Source organism: Chanodichthys erythropterus, chromosome 23 (genome assembly GCF_024489055.1).
Source record: "Chanodichthys erythropterus isolate Z2021 chromosome 23, ASM2448905v1, whole genome shotgun sequence".
In the NCBI taxonomy this organism is placed as follows: Eukaryota; Metazoa; Chordata; class Actinopteri; order Cypriniformes; family Xenocyprididae; genus Chanodichthys; species Chanodichthys erythropterus.
This window is the reverse complement of record NC_090243.1, coordinates 30055272-30076157: the sequence shown is the minus strand read 5'-3', so window position 1 is coordinate 30076157 and position 20886 is coordinate 30055272. Positions and strand designations below refer to the sequence as shown.

The window sequence follows — 20886 nt, the reverse complement described above, 5'->3', positions numbered from 1 at the left end:
CGTTTTTATTCATTGACGAAAATGAGAGTAGAGTTTTAGTCAAAAATTATTCGTTAGTATTAAAAGTGCACCAGGTAATTACAATGGTTAATGTAAAAAACTAACAGAGCTTCAGAAGTTGAAAATAAATGCACATATACATGAGACAATAGTCATGTAATTAGAAGTAATAATGGATCCTCACTGGGCGGAGATCACATGACCAGATGAATACGAATCATTTCTGTCTCAGTAGCTAGATGTGGAACAAATAGAGTGCCCCAGGGATGACGCATTTTTGCAGGCAAAACCCGGAAGCGAGTTAGCATTTTTGGACTTCCGGTTCCAACGGCGTAAAGTCTATGGGTTTTTTGAATGGGTTTTTGCTAAATTGCCTGAAATAAGGTCTGTGGTTAACAAAGCCTCTAAATACTTTCACGTTTTGATCTATGACATAAAACACACCAGTTATAACTCACTTGTGATTTTTTTAAACTTTTACTGTGTCTTAATATCGGCGGTTGCTAACAAATTGCTAAAAGGGACTACTTCCTTTGGTGGGGACTTTAGACGTCATCATGACAAACAGGACATTTGGACAGCATTTCTCATGAAAAAGTGGATAAGTATTCATACACAGCGCATAATCAGTGAGCATGTTTGTAAATAAAGTTGTTTTTTAAATACAGTTTGAGGAAGTTTGGTGGTGACGACGTTGATCCGCGACCATGATGTGCTGTAGTCCGTTTATAGTCTACTGTTAGCCTTTTATATCTGAGGACTTTATTTAGCCTTCAAAATGTATAAATGTTGTGTTAACTTGTAAAGATTATCTTGATAGACAAAATGTGTAAGTGTCATAACCCTTTGTTAAACACAGAGCTTATTTTCTGCGATTTTCCAAAAGTCTCGGCTTTCAACCGAGGGAACCCGTGCGCCGCTAACTTCCGGGTTGGCCTACAAAAACGCGTCATCCTTGGGGCACTCTATTGAACAACTTTAGAGCTGCTATCCATGTAGAGCATTTCAAATCAGTTACTTATAAAGATGCTGTCTAAGAAGATTGGGTTTGAATCAGAGATTGTGTGTGCGTATCGCTCGTCACCTTCGTTCACGTCTGAACAGTCGTTCCACTTCCTCCCTGAAAACAACACTCCACAACAATCGTGAAAACAATGTGCTTTTGGGTCGAAATTGTCATCTTGCTGCACAGATATAATGCAAATAAAACATCCAGTTGATGTTGATTTAACTTAAATAAAAAGCGAACTAGCGCTGAAACAAGTTGTTTTTGAAATCATGCCAAGGAATGTTATGGCTCGTGTGGCTGAGCGTCAATCTATCGCTTGACTCTTCTTTCCAGGGAAATCACTAACAAAATGCACACAAATATGTCCCTGCTCTTGATATACAAACATTAATGAACTACTTTGAACTTTATGAGGAAAAAACTATATGAGGGCAGATTCGAACCACTGATAATTAGAGCACGGCTGGACCTCTGACTCTATTAACAAAACTTTTACCACAAGACCATTAGGGAGCACGAAAACTGAGCGTGGATTTATCTATAATATATGTGGGGCACTGGGCACCCACCGGCAGAAACATAAATCAGCGCCTATGGCGACAACACTACAATTTTCTTAAGCGTCACCTTCTGTCTTTGTGTCTTCAGGCGGGCATCATGCTAACATTCCACACTGTCATGTAAAGAAGTTTGTGGAAGTAATATCTGGACTTCGATCAAGGCATTTTAGGCAGTGGGAAACTATTGATGGATCTGAGCAGACAGCTCTCAATGTTTGGATGGTGCCTGGGGGGCTCAGTGTTTACACTTTTGGGGAAGATGAATCCATAATAGTAGTCAATGAACAATAAACTGGGTTAAGAGAATCTCACATACTTCACCTTTAACCACTCAAAAGAAGAGTAAGAAGTTCGGGAAGATGCTCTCATTACTGCACAGCCAGACTCACACACACTCACCTCATTGCATTATATACCGACAGCATGTCAATTGATGAGCAGAGCTCCTCCCAGGCTTACCATAGGCCACAATGTGATTGAGTCTCCTTACACGCGCCTGCGCTGGCACACTGAGAGCACTCACAGATTATTGGATTATTGCCAGACACGCCATGCCTTCCATAAACTGTGACCTCTCTGTGTAAGAGGCTGGTAATTGTGTTATGTATATAATATCCTGTAAGCCCACCGATATCACAATGAGCGTGTGATTCAGTGTGACGGTCCATCACAGAAGTCATTTCACAGAGCTCACATCTATGTCTGTGTGTGTGGAATGTTTATGAATGCTGTTTGTTTGCAAGTTAATCTAAAGTTCTTGCCCTGTCATTTTGAATTTTTTTTTCATCCGTCCCCTTCTCTGCTGTGTTCTTTCAGTAAATGCTAAATGTGATACCAAGGTCAAATTCAGAGGCTTTACACAGAACTCATATGGATCCTTCTCCATGTCAACATACAAATCACTGCAGTTTTTCAAATGTGCAGCTATGCCAAAAGCATTGGTGCAATGGGAGCAAGTGTGCTTTGTTGGGCTTGTGTCTGAGCAGACGCTGATAAGCCTGTCTTAAAATGAAACCCTCAACCGCAATGTGCTCTTAATTGTTAAGTGCACTTCCAAGACTCTATCGCTGCTGCTCAGAATGGAAGGTATCTGTGTTTACAGCAGCACACGTGATATCTGCTCAATTTAGTCCTTCTCTATCAGGAATGCCAGCTGCTCACGGCCTCTCGCAACCTCTGAACATCTACAACTGTTAATCCTGCGACTGTTTCTTGTTTATGTCCCAGAGCAATTAGCTGCTCATTTCTGCGTGTTTGAGGAGGTTTTATGCTTGCATATACTTAGTTTGAGATAAACAATGAATTTTGCCTTGATTGGTTTAAAAGCTCTTAAAAGAATAGTTCTATATAAAATTACATTTACTCAATAATGCAATAATTATATAATGCTTTCGACACAAGTATACGTTTCTATGAGGTTTTTCTGTAAGCAGAATGTTCACACTGCTCTTTCTTGAGATGTATATTAACCCAAAAAAAGAGTAATAACAAATGCGATAAAAGTGTCCATATGACTTTAGCTGAGTATATTATAGTCATATTTAATTTTCAGCACAAGTTAAGCTAAATTGAAAGCAATCATAGATTAATTTAAGAATTTTTACTTGTCTCTCCTTTTCTTAAAAATCAATGTTACAGTGAGCCACTTACAATGAAAGTAAATGAGGCCAATTTCTGGAGAATTTAAAGCATGAATGTGAAGATTATCTTCTGTTAAATCTTATTATTAGGTTGTCTTGGCAACAAAATTGTAATTGGCTATAATTTTGCACAGAAAACGTTTTACACTAAAATCATGTTAGCGCTTGCATTGAATACAGCCTGTTGCAATTCTTTTGTAACAGTGAGTATTTTAATGTTTACAAATTGGCCCCGTTTATTTCTATTGCAAGTGCCTTAATGCAAGCAACATTTGTGCTTTTTTATAGAAAAGAAGAGAAGTCCAAATTTATTTGTGATAATCAACATAATGCTATAAATCTTGTCAGTTGAACTTAGCATGTATTGAGCCTGAAATATTCCTTAAGAGTTACAAACCAAATTTTAAGTCATTATTTACAGAAAATATATCTAATTTGATTATATATAGACATGCTGTTACAATAGCTGGTTAGGAGCATTAACACACACGACGAGGAGAACTCTCTCTTTAATAAATCCACAAAGAAGGTAATCCATAGACAGGCAGAACGAGGAGACAACCACACTCAGGGGCGTAGTTTGTGGGGGGGATGGGGGGGAGGTCACCCCCCCAATATTCAAATGCTTCAGTTACAACCCCCCCCAATATTTCAACATGAAAATCACAGCAGATCAAATGAAAAATATGTAGAATTCATTTATTTTGTAACAATAATTTTGTTTGTATTCAAATATGAGTTTGTCATAATAAATTAGACAAAAATATTCTCCCCCTCCATTGAACCGATTGGTAACGCCCAACCAACGCGCCTCGCTCTTTCACCAAAACAACGCGAGTGGAGCTGTACTGTTTGAATGAGACAGCGCGGGTAGCACCAAAAATGAAGAGAACCGCTGCCCAGCCAACTATATTAAACCGCTGGTCCGTTAAAAAGAATAAAGCATGTACTGAGAAGGAGGTATGAGAATGTTTTGTAATACACTCATATTTTAGCTAGCTAATCCATTACAATGTAGCCATAACTATCAGTGTAACTGTAACCAGTTAACAAAACAGCCGTCTGTTTTGTTTGTTCATTTTTCAATAGTGTCTGTAATGATCAATGACAAAAATATTCACATCGGTGTTTGTTTTCTTCCTAAATTAATCTGACTTTTGAACGAATTGGCTGAATGAACGATTTAAGTGACTCACTCACTCTATAAAAAAGCGAATCGCTGCCGCCTACTGGCGGTTTCAATATTTAACATAATTTCTTTCTTTTTAGAATCACCGTTATGTTAGAATTTGATGAATGATTATACATACATTTCATAAAGTTCTGATAGATAGATAGATAGATAGATAGATAGATAGATAGATAGATAGATAGATAGATAGATAGATAGATAGATAGATAGATAGATAGATAGATAGATAGATAGATAGATAGATTATCCAATAACACTACACATAAAACAGGTTATTATTTTTTAATATAAAAAACAAAACAAAAAAACAAACAGGCAGCATACGTTCAACCCCCCCCCCCCCTTGACCACACTACACGTGAACGATCCCGGACAACACATGACTGAAAACACAGGGCTTATATACATAGGATAACAACGTGGGTGATGGAACACAGCTTCTGGTGATAATGAGGTGATCAGTAACTATGGAAACAGACTAGTGGCAGGAAATAGTACAACACAAGTCCAGAAACAAGTCCAAAACAGAGTGCACATGCGTCATATGAGTGATGCCAAATGTTGGTTGTTGGTGCAAAGTGTAGAATAAGTTTTAGGAGTTATGATGGAGGGCAAGATTTTGGAGTGTGAGTAGCATGAACATTTAGCTAAATAACTTTAATTAGGTAGATTGTTCCTTTAAGGAATTGTTTTAATCCTGAAATGATTGTTTTCTTTCTTCCTGCAGAGGTGCGTGACATTGAGTTGAATCTGAACGTGAATAGAACGGTGAACTCGCTGCAGATGCCGAGAGTGGAATACAGGGAGATAAACATAGAGGATTACAGTATGTTAACCAAAACATGTTATGCTGGTGTGTAACTGCTCCAAAAGGATTTAAGATGTCTCTGATTAAGAATGTCTCTGATTGTCATCCACAGGTCTCAGCATGCAGATCCTGAAACCCGCAGGCTTCATAGACACCTCACACTACCCACTTCTACTCCTCATGTGAGTAAATGGCAATTTTATGCAACATTTATTTTTAGGCGCTAAGCTTTTCTTCACAACAACAAACAAACTTGATGTTATATGTAAAACGTGTGTCATTGTCCCAACAGTTTGTCTGAACTCCCCCATGCACTTCTCTTGGATGTTATCATTTCCCATTTATTAACCTAATTTAGTTATTAATTTACCCAGTTTTCCACATTGCTGATTGATTTCTGTATTTAAATGACCTCTTTTACAATTGGCTAAAAAATAGTGACCAATATACACTGCGTTCCAAATTATTATGCAGTTGACATATCAGTAAGATTTCAATACAATAAACATTCAGATTTTAGTTTTTCGAAGAAAATGTTTGTTCGTTTATTTATCCATGTCTTTTTAGATAACTGGTATCAATCTCAGACAAAATAATTTGCCAGATCTATGGAAACCCTACTTAGAAGTTGTTCCACATTATTAAGCAAGTCACAGTTCACATGCAATATGGGGAGGAAGAAAGATCTTTCTGAAGATGAAAAGCATGAAATGGTGCAATGTTGTGCAAAAGGCATGAAAACAACTAATATTGTGTGAAATCGAATTATCTTAAGATTTGTGAGTGATTTAGAGCACAGCAGAACTCGGTCAGATAAAGGCTTATTAATGAAAGTTCCTATAAAAAAAATTATAGTATTAAAATGGCAGCTATAAAAGCCAGTGTTGAGCAGCAAACAGGTATTTGAAGTTTCTAGTGTCTCTGGAGTCTTGAGAACCTCACCATGCAGGCTGGCAGTCGTGCGTAAAGATGCATTTTAGCCACCACTAACCAAACCTCACAAAGAGAAACATTTACAGTGGGTGTAGAAATACATTTTCAAACAGTTTTATTGCTGTGGTGTTTTTTTGCAGCATGGGATAGTGCATAGTGCATTGTATTTCAGAAGGCACTATCCTCCTTTTTATATCATAGCTGAAAATGGCCAGTTATGAACTCTTGTATGAACACATATCTTGCAAAAGTCATTTTAATACCCTCCATCTCATTTCCCAGTATCCCAGCCCAAATCATCACCCGCCAGCTCATTGCTGACATCGCAGTCTTGTTGGAACGTGGTGGCCATTCACCAACCAACCAGAAATCCATCCATTTAGACCATCCATTGTAGTACGGCATTAGTCAGTGAATAGAGCTATTTAAAAATGAGTCTTCATGTATTTCTACACCCACTGTAAATGTTTCTCTTTGTGAGGTTTGGTTAGTGGTGTCTAAAATGCATCTTTACGCACAACTGCCAGCCAGCATGGAGAGCTTCTCAAGACTCCAGAGACACCAGCAGCTTCAAATACCTGTTTGCTGCTCAACACTGGCTTTTTTATTCTCTATTTTATTTCCTCAGTAAGCCTTTATATGACCGAGTTCTGCTGTGCTCTAAATCACTCACAAATCTTATGATAATTCGATAATCTCCATTCAGTTTCACACAATATTTGTTGTTTTCATGCCTTTTGCACAACATTGCACCATTTCATGCTTTTCATCTTCAGAAAGATCTTTCTTCCTCCCCATATTGCATGAGAATTGTGACTTGCTTAATAATGTGGAACAACCTCTAAGTAGGGTTTCCATAGATCTGGCAAATTATTTTGTCTGAGATTGATACCAGTTATCTAAAAAGACATGGATAAATAAATAAACAAACATTTTCTTAGAAAAACTAAAATCTGAATGTTTATTTTACAGAAATCTTACTGATTTGTCTCTTGCATAATAATTTGGAACGCAGTGTAAATGCCAATATTTGCCTATTTTAAGACATGAACTGTACCCGATTGGTTGGTTTGTAAAGAGAAGTGATCAGTCCATCGAATGTCAGTTCGAAATTCTTCCCATCCGTCCATTTTTATTATCCATTATTTTTGGAGTAAATATTAATAAATAAATAAATGAATAGATAAAAAAATGTAATAATAATTAAATAAATAATAAAATTAAATAAAATGTTTCAAATATGTTTTTGTGGAATCAAAAACACAGAGTAATCAACAGAATAAAGAATAGGTGAGGAACTAATGAATAAGCATAGAAACGAACTAGCAAACAGAATCCAGGCAAGTCAGAACCAAGCATGCCACACGGGTCCTGATAAGTGAAGCCAAAGCATCTCGATCGCCCCTAGGTAGCTGGAAGCAGTATAGGTCATAAACCCGACCTCTCCATGACATGTATCGGGACGTGAGGCAAACTGAAGTATCAAATTACACTTTAAACATTTTTTTTTTTTCCAAAGACGGTTTCTGTCATTTTAGGCAGTTTGTATCACGCTGGTGTTAGTTCAAGTGTTTGTTCTTTAAATAAGTTTGGTTTTAGTTAGTTATTTGATGCTATAAACAGGTGTGTGATGTCATGATTGACAGCTAGGGATGGGTAGTTCGACACCTAGTGTCGACACGCGTCTCGAGTTTTCGACACACTAGTGCTTCAAAACTGTGTTCCGGAGCATTGCTTGAAATAAGGCTGTCACATGACCTGTGGAAACGAAGCTTCGTTACCTCCCTGACACGTCACGCGCCGCGATCAAATACAAAGCGGGTCGATTGCGCTGTCCCATACCCGCTATCCATTTAGTGCAATATTATAATTTATCAGTCATGCCTATATGTATGCAATTTTTTTAACATGGTGTATTGCTGTTAATTAAAGTATTATTAAAAACAATGAAGTGTAAATGTCTGTTGTCTGAATGTAAATTAAAACACCTTGCGGGCTCAACCACTGCTCCCAAAAAGAATAAAAGTACTTCCTCATCCACAAACTTGTTTGCTGCTTGTTAATGCTGTCTTTAGTTGTCAACAGCTCACAGTGTTTGATTTCGATATGGAGAATGCACGCAAGAGACCCCGTTCTCAAGTGTGGGAACACTTCAGTCTCGACACTCCTTAAAAATTGTATCATGGATGATATGCGACCAAACTTTGTCGTATTCGAATAACACATCCTCAATGCTTCAGCTTCTACGCTCCAAACATCCAAATGCACTGGCCAATGACACTCCTACAACAGAGAACCAGTCTGCACCAACTGGAGAAGGTAAAATTAATACTAATAATTAAATAAATTTCCTTTGGGACAATATACTCCCCACAAACAATGAGTGAAAAAGTAAGACACCCTTTTGGAGTTCAAGTTTTGATATTCTATTCCATTTGCTCATGTGGTGTAATATAAACCCTTACTTCAATGTACTGCAGTTGTACTGAGATTATACTTTATTATACTGCAAATCTATGGCTGTGCTTAATACTGCAGTTATACTACTTTGTACTGCAGTTGTACTTCAATATACTACAGTTCTTTGTTGTAAGGGAAAACACGGAGTATCACACATATTTAAACAAATCACTAATAAAAAAGATTCAAAGCCATTTGCTAGAACAACTTTATATGAAGAAGTCAACCAATAGCCTATTTATCATATTCTTGTCTTTCACACTGACCTTTATACACAAAATTTGTTGCTTTTTAAATCCAACTTTTTGCCTCGGATAGCTTTATGAATTTTGTGTCCTTTGCCCACCTCTGTACTTCAGTATACATTACTTGGTTGGGTTGTTATATTATATTTATGGTATACATATAGGCTATGTTGGATTTCAGGCCAACTCCAAACAAACACTTTTGAATTGTGTCTATATTGTAATCATCTGAACTCCCAAGGGGTGTACAGATTTTGTATTGCCAATGCACATTTATTAAAAGATGAAATTTAATTTTATGTTACTTGGTTAAACAATACATGGGTTTACTTTGAAGGGCTTACTTTAAATTACTTACTTTGTTATTTTGAATTACTCTGCCAATATGAATGAATGTTAATTGTACGGTGTATTATTAGGAAGGAAGAAGGAGCTTGTGAGGCCCTTTTCAGCATGATTGTGAAGGACTTGCAGCCTTTCTCCATCGTGGAAGATGAGGGATTTAGAGGAATTGTGAAGAAGTTGGACCCCACCTATGTTCTGCCAACCCGGAAAACTGTTAAGACAATGGTCAGAGAGAAATACCAAAAGGAGAAGCAAAAGGCTATGGCACATCCCATCTGTCTGCCTCACAGCTGATATCTCACTGTGGAGTCCTATCTGGGTGTCACATGCCACTACACTCGGTTCAGTGATGCTTGGAGTATCCCAACATCACATACAGCTGACAACATCAAAGAGGCTTTGTCAGATCTGATATCTGACTAGGGGCTCGCTGGTTCAGTTGCTGCCATGGTGACAGACAATGTGGACAACATGGTGTCAGGAATTCAGAAGCTGGGACTATGCCATGCTTTGCTCATACCATCAACCTCATTGTTAAGAGGGCAGTTAAAGAACATGAGGTGTTGGCAGACATCTGTAGCAGAGCCAGAAGAGTGGTGTCTTTTTTAGGAGCAGCACTAAGGCTACTGAAAAGCTTATCCTTGCCCAAGAAAGGATGGGCAGGACACCCCTAAAGCTTCTCCAGGAAGTGGACACCAGGTGGAACAGCACTCATGATATGCTGCAAAGACTCATTGACATCAGAGAGCCTGTTGGTGCTGCTTTGGCTAGTTTGTCTAGCAACATCATGTCACTTTCAAGTGCTGATTTTGACATTATTTTGGAAAGCCTTGGAGTACTGGCACCCTTCAAGTATGCTACTAAAGAGCTCTCTGGGGAGAAGACAGTGTCAGCGTCAAAGATCATCCCAATCATTAGGATGATTCAACACAAGGTGGCAGAAAAAAACAGCCCTAGCGAGAAATGCATCTGCTTCATCCTTAGAAATGTCTCTTCAGCAGTACATCAACAAGCAGTGCAGTAATATTGAATCTATCCGTGTGCCACATTGCTAGACCCCAGATTTAAGACCCTTGGGTTTGGCAACCAGGATAATGCCTGTGAAGCTGAACGTCTGTTGACTGGTGAGCGTGCTTCAATGATCCATCTAACCAGTGAACATGCTTCACAAGCAGAGGCATCATCATCACAGGCAGCTCAGAATCCACCATCCTCAGATGACCTGTGGGAGCTCCTGGATATCCTGGATAGTGAGACACAACGGCATCATAGTTATACGGTCGTCGCATCAAGAAATATATCAATGATCCATACCTCCCTCGAAGTGAGGACCCTCTCAAATACTGCATTTGTTTGGTTTTTTTAACAATGTGTATGTTTGTGTTGTTTTGTAAGGAACACACAAAATATGGTGCAAAATCACACAGGCCTAATTTATTGGCGTATGAAATATTCTATTTAGAATAAAAGACAAGTTGTAATGCAAGTAAAAATGAATAACAGAAAGTCTTTATAGTCATTGTATTGTGCAAAATACAATGAAATTTGGAACCTCTATGGTTGCACACACACGCTCCGCCATCTTGCTAATGACATATATGCTTATTAAATATCCAAATAAAACTTACAATGACATACCAGTGAACAAAACATCTGAATGACACAGTTGGTGTAAGAATTTTTGACCACCAGATGGCGAAGTAGAGCACTGTGTCAGAAGCTTTGAAGCACCAACACAGTTTGTTGTAAAAGCCAACAGACTTTTTTCTTTGCGAGGAGATTGGAGCTTTAACTTTTTAATTTCTACTTTCCATAACTGTTTATTTCACACCAACATAATAAGTTGTTCTGAGTGTGTGTGGGACCTTGATATCGCGGCTCCACTCCACTCCAGAAGGCAGATCCTCGCGCTGTAACGATTTAAACTGAGGAGGGAGGGGGCTTTGGAGGAGGACAATGAGCTGGCAAAGGGCAGGAAACCAGTTCAGCGATGACATGGGAAGAGCCAGGGAGGAGACGAAGGCAGGAGGAGCCAGGTGGGGACCCAGAGCTCAGCCAGGATGAAGGCCCACGGCGGAGTTGAGGGAGGGTGGAGCCATGGTGGAGACTTGCCAAGTGGAACCAGATGGATGACAGAATGAGATGGAGCTGATGGAATTGGAGACTGTACAACACCGTAGTTCCAGGAGGTCAAGGCGGAGATGTGGTGTCGAGTGGTCGAGGTGGAGCTAGGATGCCAGAGGACTGAGGCAGAGCCGGAAAGAAGGCAGAGCCTGACGGAGCCAGTGGGGTGGAGGGGAAAAGTGCAGCTGAACACCCGAAAGTTTGTGTCTGAAGAAGGCAGAGCCGGAGGGACAAGGGAGCTCGGTGGAGCTGTGAGGAGAATGGTCCCAGGTAGAGCAGAGGGAGAGAGGAGCCAAGGCTTAGCTGACAGGTCACAAGGTGAAGTGACGCAGCCCAAGGCAGAAACAGGGGATCCACTTGCCAGGGCAGAGCTGGAGACTTGAAGACTTGAGGCAGATCTGTGCCGCAGGTTGGAGCCAACAGAGGAAGAGCTGAGGGACTGTAGGGAGCCAGCAGAGGCGGGGCTGAAGGACTGGTTGGCTTAAGCAGAGGAGGCAGGAGACTTGGAGCTGGGCAGAACCAGTGAAAAAGAGAGACTCAGGAGAATATCCTCTTTCATTTCCTCATAATAATTCCCATAGGCCAGGTATAGCTCACCCTCAGTGGCAGAAGTGTGGGCAGGGCTTTGCTCTATGCCCTTGTACTCCTCTAGTACACCCACTGGGATGGACAGTGTTGCCAGCTCACGCACCTGGTCAGACTTTCCGTCAGGGCTCCGGGGCGATAATAGGCTCAGGCTTTGTCTCTGGTGCTGGCATCGCAGCAGGCTCGGACTCTGTGTCTACGGTGGAATCTGGCATAGGCTCCATGCCGGGTGTGGGAGGCGGTTGGCCGGGCTGGTCAGCAGGGCAGATGGTGAATGCCGATCCATTGTTCAAAACTGTGCGAGTGGTTGAGGCTCCAGGTCTAAAAAGTCCTTTGTGTGGTCTGAAGAACAGAGAAAACTAAGGGCTCAAATACACAAAGAGCTGAGACAGAACTAAGAACAGGTGAGGAACTTATGAACAACCATGGAAACTAGCTAACAAACAGGACTCAGGGAAATCAGAACAGGGAAAAGAATGAAAACGAAAGTAAAACATAACTAGAATGTAACAGTTATGTATTTATATATATTATAAAATTATATTTATCTGCATCTGAATCAGCCAATAAAATCAATAATGGTTAACCACTAGCATGAAACAAATAGGTGCCAAATAGGTGTCACTAATATGTAAATAGAGACAGTCAAATGTTAACATTCTCATTATAGAGACAATTTCAAACTACGGCATTTTTCCAATTAAGTTTAAATAAATGGTTTGGGGAGAAAGCTGTAAATCCTGAACTTTAGAGTTTGTCGGTAGTACAGTGAGGTCTATTATATCAAACAGCAAATCCTGTTTCCCATGATATGAGCCCTTTAAAGTGTGTGCTGCAGGTCATCCTATTAACACACAAACAGCAGTTCCTCTCCTGCTCTGTGTTACTGCACTGCGCTTCAGGTCTCATCAAGAGTAAGAGTGTAACTCTGAAATGGACTTCAGTCGGTGCTATTAATCTTGTCTTTTCAGCGGTACACTTTCAGCCACTGTAATTACACCACAAATGAGTTCACCTGCAGCCTGCCTTCAATTAACCCACCCCACCGCACACATCATGCATACCGCAGCAGACAATCACCTGTGCTCTCTAGAGAGCCGCCAATGCAGAGTATATTGTGTTAGGACTATAGTGAATATAGTGTTTGTGTCTCAAAACCCAGTGAGCTGCCTGCCTGTCTTTGTGAAAAAGAAGTACACTTTAGTATACTTTTAAAAATAGTATTTAATACAGAATTATTATACTTTAAAACAAGCAAGTGCAAAGTGAATGTAATGTTTCCTGACACTTAATTTTTAATGAAAATATGTTATTGTCACGGATTGCTCTGAGACTTGAGTGAGATCCAAGCGCAGCTTTATTGGAGAATCCAAAAATCGTAGTAAAAGGGCAGGCAAAGGGTCAAAACACATGCAAAATCATATTTTCACTTTTATGTACTGGAACATGCCAGAACGTGGCTATCATTGCCAGAGATGTTTTCTAGGTAGGCAGCTTACTAAATATTTATTAATAAAAATGGTTTGTCTTTTTTTCTGTCTCTCTCAGAGATGGGACTCCAGGCAGTCAGTCGGTCTCAGAGCAGTTCCACGTTGACTGGGCATCTGTGCTGGTGAGCAGTTTTGGGGTGGTTGCAGTGCGTTTTGACGGTCGTGGAAGTGGCTTCCAGGGGACTAACTTACTCCATAAGGTGCAGCGCAGGCTGGGAATGTTCGAGGAGAAAGACCAGCTGGATGTCCTCAGGTAGTTGTGCAGCCATCTGCGCCCAACACCTAGTGAACATCCATCAATGCCAACACACAGCTGCACAAGCGCGCTGCATCTCCTTAACTGCACGGCGGATCTACAGACATCTACATTTATACCACAATCTGACTTAAAAACTCCATGATATGATTGACACTGACTATTTAGCATGTGAGAAGGTCCAACACATGTCAGACCATTTAACATTTTGTCTTTGTGTCTGGCAGTGTTATGATGCAGGAGCCATACATTGACAAGACTAGAATTGGAGCTTTTGGGCAGGTAAATACATACTGCATTATCTATTATTACTGTTATTATCTGTCCAGACAGGAAATCCTGTCACATGTATACACAGACATGTATTTGCCTCTTTCATATGCACATGCATACAGAAAGTACATTAGTACCCTAGCAAACTTCTTCGCTGTCTCCTGAGGCTGCATTCTAACTGAAAGGTCCTATTTACACTTGTCACTTAATGTGCTTTTACTGATCAGATAGCTATCCGATTTGTTAAAACTGTTTAATTTACACTTGGCCACATAAATGCCACATTTCTGGTGGGCCATATCTCTAGCGATGCGTATTGCAGTAGCGCTGTCATATCTGGCTATGCTCTGATTTTATCATTTTGGAAGGAGTAAAATTTACATATGTGGCTTCAACAACCAGATGCATTTATGCTTGATCAGTTTCTTTGGAATGCATCTCAAAACACCTCCTGAAGTGGTTTGAGTGATTGTATTTAAATCCATCTTGAAAGCATTTTGGAGGGCATTTATGAAAGTTAATGAATGAAAATATAGCCAAGTGTGGTGTCCCATACTAGGAATTTGTGCTTTGCATTTCACCCATCCAAGTGCACTCACAGCAGTGAGTATTGAACACACAAACACTGTGAACACACACCCAGAGCAGTGGGAAGCGGAGTCTGGGTTAGGTGCCTTGCTCCTCAGTTGTGGGTAATGAGAGTGGAAGAAAGCACTGTTCATTCAATTTCCCACCTACATTTCCTGCCAGTACTGAGACTTGAACCTGCAACCTTTGGGTTACAAGTCCAACTCTCTAACCATTTACACCTGTCCCATTTCCAACAGCCTTCACATCAAGAACACACTTATGACAACTTAAAATATCTTTTAACTTAAAATATCGTTTCGGGCAATCAGATCACAAGTAGATGAGGGAGACATTCCTGTTTATTCTTGTTATTTTAATCCATTTCTTTTGTCCACTTTCAACTACTTCTGTCCTGATTTCTTCAAGGGGAGGGTCTATGGGTGGGTAAATGTATGGATTTTTTCAGATCTTTTGATCTAATGGACAAAATAAGCTTGTGCAATTTACATATGAATGTGCCCAGAGACAACGGGAAAACATACAGAGAGCAGTAACTTTCGTTTCTGCTCTGATAGCCACAAGTCCACGGCAAATGCGGTGCGCGTGTGTTAGAAATAAGGAATGGTGAGAGAACATTGTGCTGGGTACATTTTTCATCTTCAAACCAAACTTGGGTCTGAAGCCAACAAAGTTTAAATGCCTCCTGGCTAGAGCACTTCCCATAATGTTTATGCATTCGGTTAGTAGGCTTTCTTTTGTGGCTGTTCGACCACATGAGCGTTTACACTATGAAAGAAATCTGGTCGAATGCGTATTCGTCTACCTCTGGAAGTGGTTGAAAGTGGACAAGCTTAAAACGTTTTAGACCCCATTTACACCTGTATCTACCATTGTGATCTGTCTGACCAAAACGCATCTTAATACCAGTTGTAAACAGGTTTTGGAACAGAGCTACACTGTCTGAGACCATTGAGGGTTCACTTAAAAGTGTGACTCATCCAACAGCAGTTGTGATGATGAGAGGCTACACAGCCTGTCTAACTTTCGGCATGTCACATAAACTTGTCCTGTCTCACTAATTTCAGTCCTGAAGAAGAGCTGAACAAATTGGTTTCATGCAGTAAGAAGAACTTAATTGAGACCATCTACATTTCTGGCTACATGTTCGTTTTTGCTCATGCCTATTTCTTTCCTCGAAAGATTGTCATTTTTCACAGGATTAATTAACGCATGTTCAAAGGCTGAATTTCTGCCTCGCTTTAATGAGCACAGACCATATCAGAAACTTCTGTAACTAGTAATGAGAGTGCTATCTCAGAGGTCTTGAGTTGAGTGTCTTGTATTTCAGGTGTATGGAGGTTACATCACCAGCCTTCTGCTCAGCTCTGAGGACTCCATGCTCAAGTGTGCTGCAGTGCTCTCACCCATCACAGACTTTGCACTATATGGTAGGATTTGTTTGTTTGTGTGTGTGTGTGTCTTAAGATGGGTATTCAATCTTGCTCCTGGAAGACTACTTTCCTGCAGAGTTTAGCTTCAACACACCTGCCTAGGAGTTTTGAGTGACCTTGATTAGCTGGTTCAGGTGTGTTTAATGAAGGCCAGAGCTAAATGCTCTTTTCACGCCATGTTGTAATTACCATGATTTCAAGATTACAACACATGACGTTCTACTTGGACATTTTCACATCCTTGGACTGAGAATTATGCGTATCTTACGGCAACACTATGAACATCTAAATGAATCTGCAGTAGTCAGGTGGTACAGCGGTCACATGGTACAAGTAGGAGTGCTCAGAAAATCTCCAGCTTACAAGATGTAATTACAAGCTCTATGAGGACGTAAATGCTTTTTACAAGTTGAAATCATGTAATTACGGTAATTACGACATGGATGCACCAAAACTCTGCTGGAAAGTGGCCTTTCAAGAACAGGATTGGACACTCCTGTATTAAGACATAAGGGACATAACAAAATGGAACAGGTCTCAAGACTTATTTTTAACATCCATTGTATCTGCAATGAACAGCAGTTAACATTAGGTAGCTTTTGAGAACTTTTAGCTTCTGTTTTCAAAACTGAAAAAAAAAAAAAATTCCTTGACTCTAGCATTATGCTTGCAAGGCCGTAACAATGTCTTGAACACTGGGGGATTTTTTATTTTTTTTATGGTCTTTTTATTTAAAGGAATTAAACAACTAAAAGATTTAAATTGGCTAATGGGAATAAAGAAAACAAAAGAAGAACAGTAAAAGAAAATGTAAACCCTTTTTGAACTATTTGCAAATAAGAGTTTTATCTTAAAATAGGTATATTAATAAGTGAATGTGGACATATGATGAAAACACAAAACAGCAAAATGTTTCTTGTCTCATCACATTCAGATAATTATTATGTGATTTATGTAATTCATAACTATGTAAGCTTGTTTCCGCTACAGAATAAAAAAAAGTGTAAAAGATAATTGCGACTAATCAAGACTCTTTTTTTTTTCTTACAATTAAGATAGTTATATCTCGCAATTCTTTTTTTTTTGTGCAATTGCAAGTTTATATCTCGCAATTCTGACCTGTTTTCTCACAGTTGTGAGTGTATATCTCTCAATTCTGACTTTTTTTCTCGCAATTGCGAGTTTATATCTCGCAATTCTGAATGTTTTTCGCACAACTGCGAGTTTATATCTCGCAATTCCGACTTTTTTCTTGCAATTGCCAGTTTATATCTCAGAATTCTCACTTTTTTCTTGTAATTGCGAGTTTATATCTCACAATTCTGACTTTTTGTTCCCACAATTGTTTATATCTCTCAATTCTGACTTTTTTCTCGCAATTACGAGTCTAAATCTCGCAATTCTGACTTTTTTAATCACAATTGCGAGTTTATATCTTGCAATTCCAATTTTTTTTCTCGCAATTGCGAGTCTATATCTCACAATTAAGACATTTTTTATCACAATTGCGAGTTTATATCTCGCAATTCCGAACTTTTTTTCTCGCAATTGCGAGTTTGTATATTGCGATTCTGACCGTTTTTTCTCGCAATTGCAAGTTTATATCTTGCAATTCTGACTAAAATCCAATTCTAAGGGAAAAAAAACGACATTCTTTCTCAGAATTGGTAGTTTATATTTTGCAATTCTGACTTTATTGTGAGTCTATTGTGAGTTTACAGTATATCATGCAATTCTGTGGAAAAAGTCAGAATTGCGAAATAAAAAGTCGCAATTACCTTTTTTATTTCTTTATTCAGTGGCTGAAACAAGCTTACATACATAACCAAATGTGGCAAGACGAGAAACATTTTGCTGATTCAAACAGTTTTCAAAATGGTGAAATATGAAAAAAAAAAAAAAAATGAGTTTTTTGCATCACAGGATATTATTGTTGGTTGTTTAACATTTCTAATGTAAAACAGTTGTTAAATTTTGAATATTTAGCTACTTACATCTTACCTCAAACTCTTTCACAATTACTGAATGAACTGAAGAATCAAGCTAGAAATCATGTTCAATATATGTGAACAGTAAAGCCCATTTTCTTTGATTTGATTGGCCATCTCAATCATTTTGACATTGATGAGTGCTGTGGGCAGGCCAGCCTAAAAATGGTAACTTTGAAAACGTTTTATCATCACTTGATAATAGTACTACAATTCTGCAGAGATCTGTTTGGGTCCTTCTGATCCTTAAATGTAGATATGAACATCTCAGTAAGCACATACACGTTCTGAAGAGATCTAGGATTTGATATGTGTGCGAAAGTCTTAAACAGATTCACATGCATTCAAAATCAAAACATCCAGCAGGAAGCATTTTACAAATGTATCTCAGATGATAAAATAACCTAAAAAAAATTAATCTTCTAAAATAGATGTATATATGTGATATCAGGAATGGGAAAAATCATTAAAATTCTTGTCCCACCCATAGCTTCTTCTGATTGGTATGTTGTTGTATGCACTATTTTTTTACTTGATGCAATAACTTTAAAATGGTGCAAGATGCTGAAAAAACATTGAATTGTGATGTAAGATGTCACCAACAACTAGACCAACAATTAAAAAAAAAAAAAAGTCCAGGTGCAAAAATACACAGTTGAAACGCCTCCTAAGGTGGAGTGTCCAATTCATCATCCATTCCTGCAGCTTCCTGTCTGTGCGTGTCAGTGGATCCCATCAGTATTCTGAGAGCAGGGCCTGTAGGAGGACTGAAGAACTCCAAGAACTCTAGAGAACGGAGGGATGAAAAATGAAGCATGTGTGTGTTCATCATAAACAATACCTCACATCTCACAGCAGCAACAGCACAGAAATCTGCTCATAAGTCACCAGGCACATCAGCGCGTATTGTGAAATGGCTGTGCAGTGATTTCTATCAAAGGAAATCCTCGGAAATGAACTCTGCCAGTGACAAATGTCACTGTTGACTGTTACTGTTCTTATTTCCTGCTTTCAGCTTCAGCTTTCTCAGAGAGATATCTAGGCCCTCCCAAGCCCGATAGGAGAGCATACGAGGTACATTTCCTTGAATTATAATCAGTATTTTGTGTTCACCATTACTGACAACACTCATAATGTGCTCTTTAATATTTCCACAGATGGCCAACCTTGCATACAGAGCGTCCCAGTTCATCGATAAGAAGTTTCTAATCATTCATCCAACAGCAGATGGTACATTTTCTTTTCCACTTCTTACAATGTCTTTGTAAGAGATAGAATACTGTCAACTGACACACATTTCATTTACCTTTTAGAAAAAGTTCATTTTCAACACACAGCCAAATTCATCTCAAGGCTAATCAGCGAGAGAGCAAATTACACTCTGCAGGTAAGAGTCATTATGCAGCTTTACTTAGTTTCTAAGTTATTACTTCAGTAGGGATATTAGGGTATATCCATATACCCTGGTGTATATATATGCATATACTGAATTTTCAGATACAATTTCAGCTGGGTGCATTGAAATATTTGAACTTTTGCAACCACTCGATCAGATGAGGGCAAAGTGAAAATTCCCAATATTCTCCAAACACTATTTCTGTAAAATGAGCATTGTTATGAATAATTAATGTCAGGAATAATTATTTTATAATGATTTACAGTGATTATCTCTAGAAGACCTAGTGCGTTTTTCAACACAGGGTTTTCAGAGAACATTTTAAAGGTTTAATTTGTTAACAAAAGTTAATAATATGAACTAGCATTGAACAATACTTCTGCAGCATTTATTAAGCTTAGTCAATGATTATTTGAACATTTGTTAATAAACTGTGAACTAACATGAACAAATAATGAACAATTAGATTTTTACTAACATTAATAGTGTTGTCAAAAGTACCAACTTGGTATCTGAAATTTTAAAAATGTACCGCTTTGAGTGCTGTTGAGAGGCTTCGTAAACACCTCTAATTGGCCATTGTGTTCACACCTCAACAGATATGTCTAAGATTGGCTACAATGATCAATGCATGGAAGCATTTGAAAGCACACGGTAGTGTTTGATTTTGAAAGCGGGAGCATTTAAAAGCAGGCTTCTATCAGTGGACCCGTTTGTATCTGTGGAAGCGCTCAGCAAAGATGATGCCTATTTACAACGTTTTTGAAGCATTGATCAATGTAGCTAATCACAGACATATCTGATGAGTGCATGAACACAACGGCCAATCAGAGGTGTTCACAAATCGGCTTAACAATGCTCAAAGTGTCACATTTTTAAAATTTCAGTACAGACTTGGAACCAAAGTCGGTACTTTTGACAACACTAAACGTTAACGAAGATTAATAACTGCTTTAAAAATATTTTGATCATTGTTAATTCACATTAGCTAACTAATCAACTAATGTTAACAAATGAGACCATATTGTAAAGAATTACCAATATGCTTCTAGTTCTATTTTAAATTAACCAAACCAACCAGCTCTGAGAAAAAAAAAGTGCATGAAAAAACAAGGTTGTCATCCGATAAAACACTGTGAATGATGTAATCAAAAACAATAATTAGGAAAGAATAAAAAAAAATATTCAGTGTATTTTTTGCAAATCATCAGCCAGTCAGTCAATCAAATCAAATCACTCACAGTGCTTTATGGGAGTCTGTGGCTCAGCGACTTCTCTAATTGGTGGATTTCTCTTCAGGATTATGGGTATTGTAGTTCTGGACTGGAAATTCTGCAATTAAACGCTTGTGGTTTGTTCAGAAGCCTATTATCACACAACATCCTCAGAGCCGATGACAGGACTGTCATGAAAGATTTATACATTATTGTTAGAAATCAATTTCTCTATGGAGTAAATGAATGGGGTTTTCACTTCTGGAAGCCAACTGTACACCCTGCATCATTTGTGGTGATGTTCGCCAAAGGTGTGTGAGGTCTGGGGTGACTGGATACTGAGCCCT

The 20886-nt window shown here is 38.8% G+C and overlaps 1 protein-coding gene across 1 annotated transcript in view; it reads left to right on the top strand.

The window, feature by feature from the left end:
* The window catches only part of dpp6a (dipeptidyl-peptidase 6a), a 293120-nt gene that overhangs the window by 267753 nt on the left and 4481 nt on the right, over positions 1-20886 (top strand). The window contains exons 18-25 of the mRNA XM_067377789.1: positions 5129-5227; positions 5322-5391; positions 13450-13644; positions 13875-13929; positions 15839-15938; positions 18945-19003; positions 19087-19159; positions 19243-19316. Coding sequence (XP_067233890.1) covers positions 5129-5227; positions 5322-5391; positions 13450-13644; positions 13875-13929; positions 15839-15938; positions 18945-19003; positions 19087-19159; positions 19243-19316 — 725 coding nt within the window. The remainder of the gene's footprint in view (positions 1-5128; positions 5228-5321; positions 5392-13449; positions 13645-13874; positions 13930-15838; positions 15939-18944; positions 19004-19086; positions 19160-19242; positions 19317-20886) is intronic.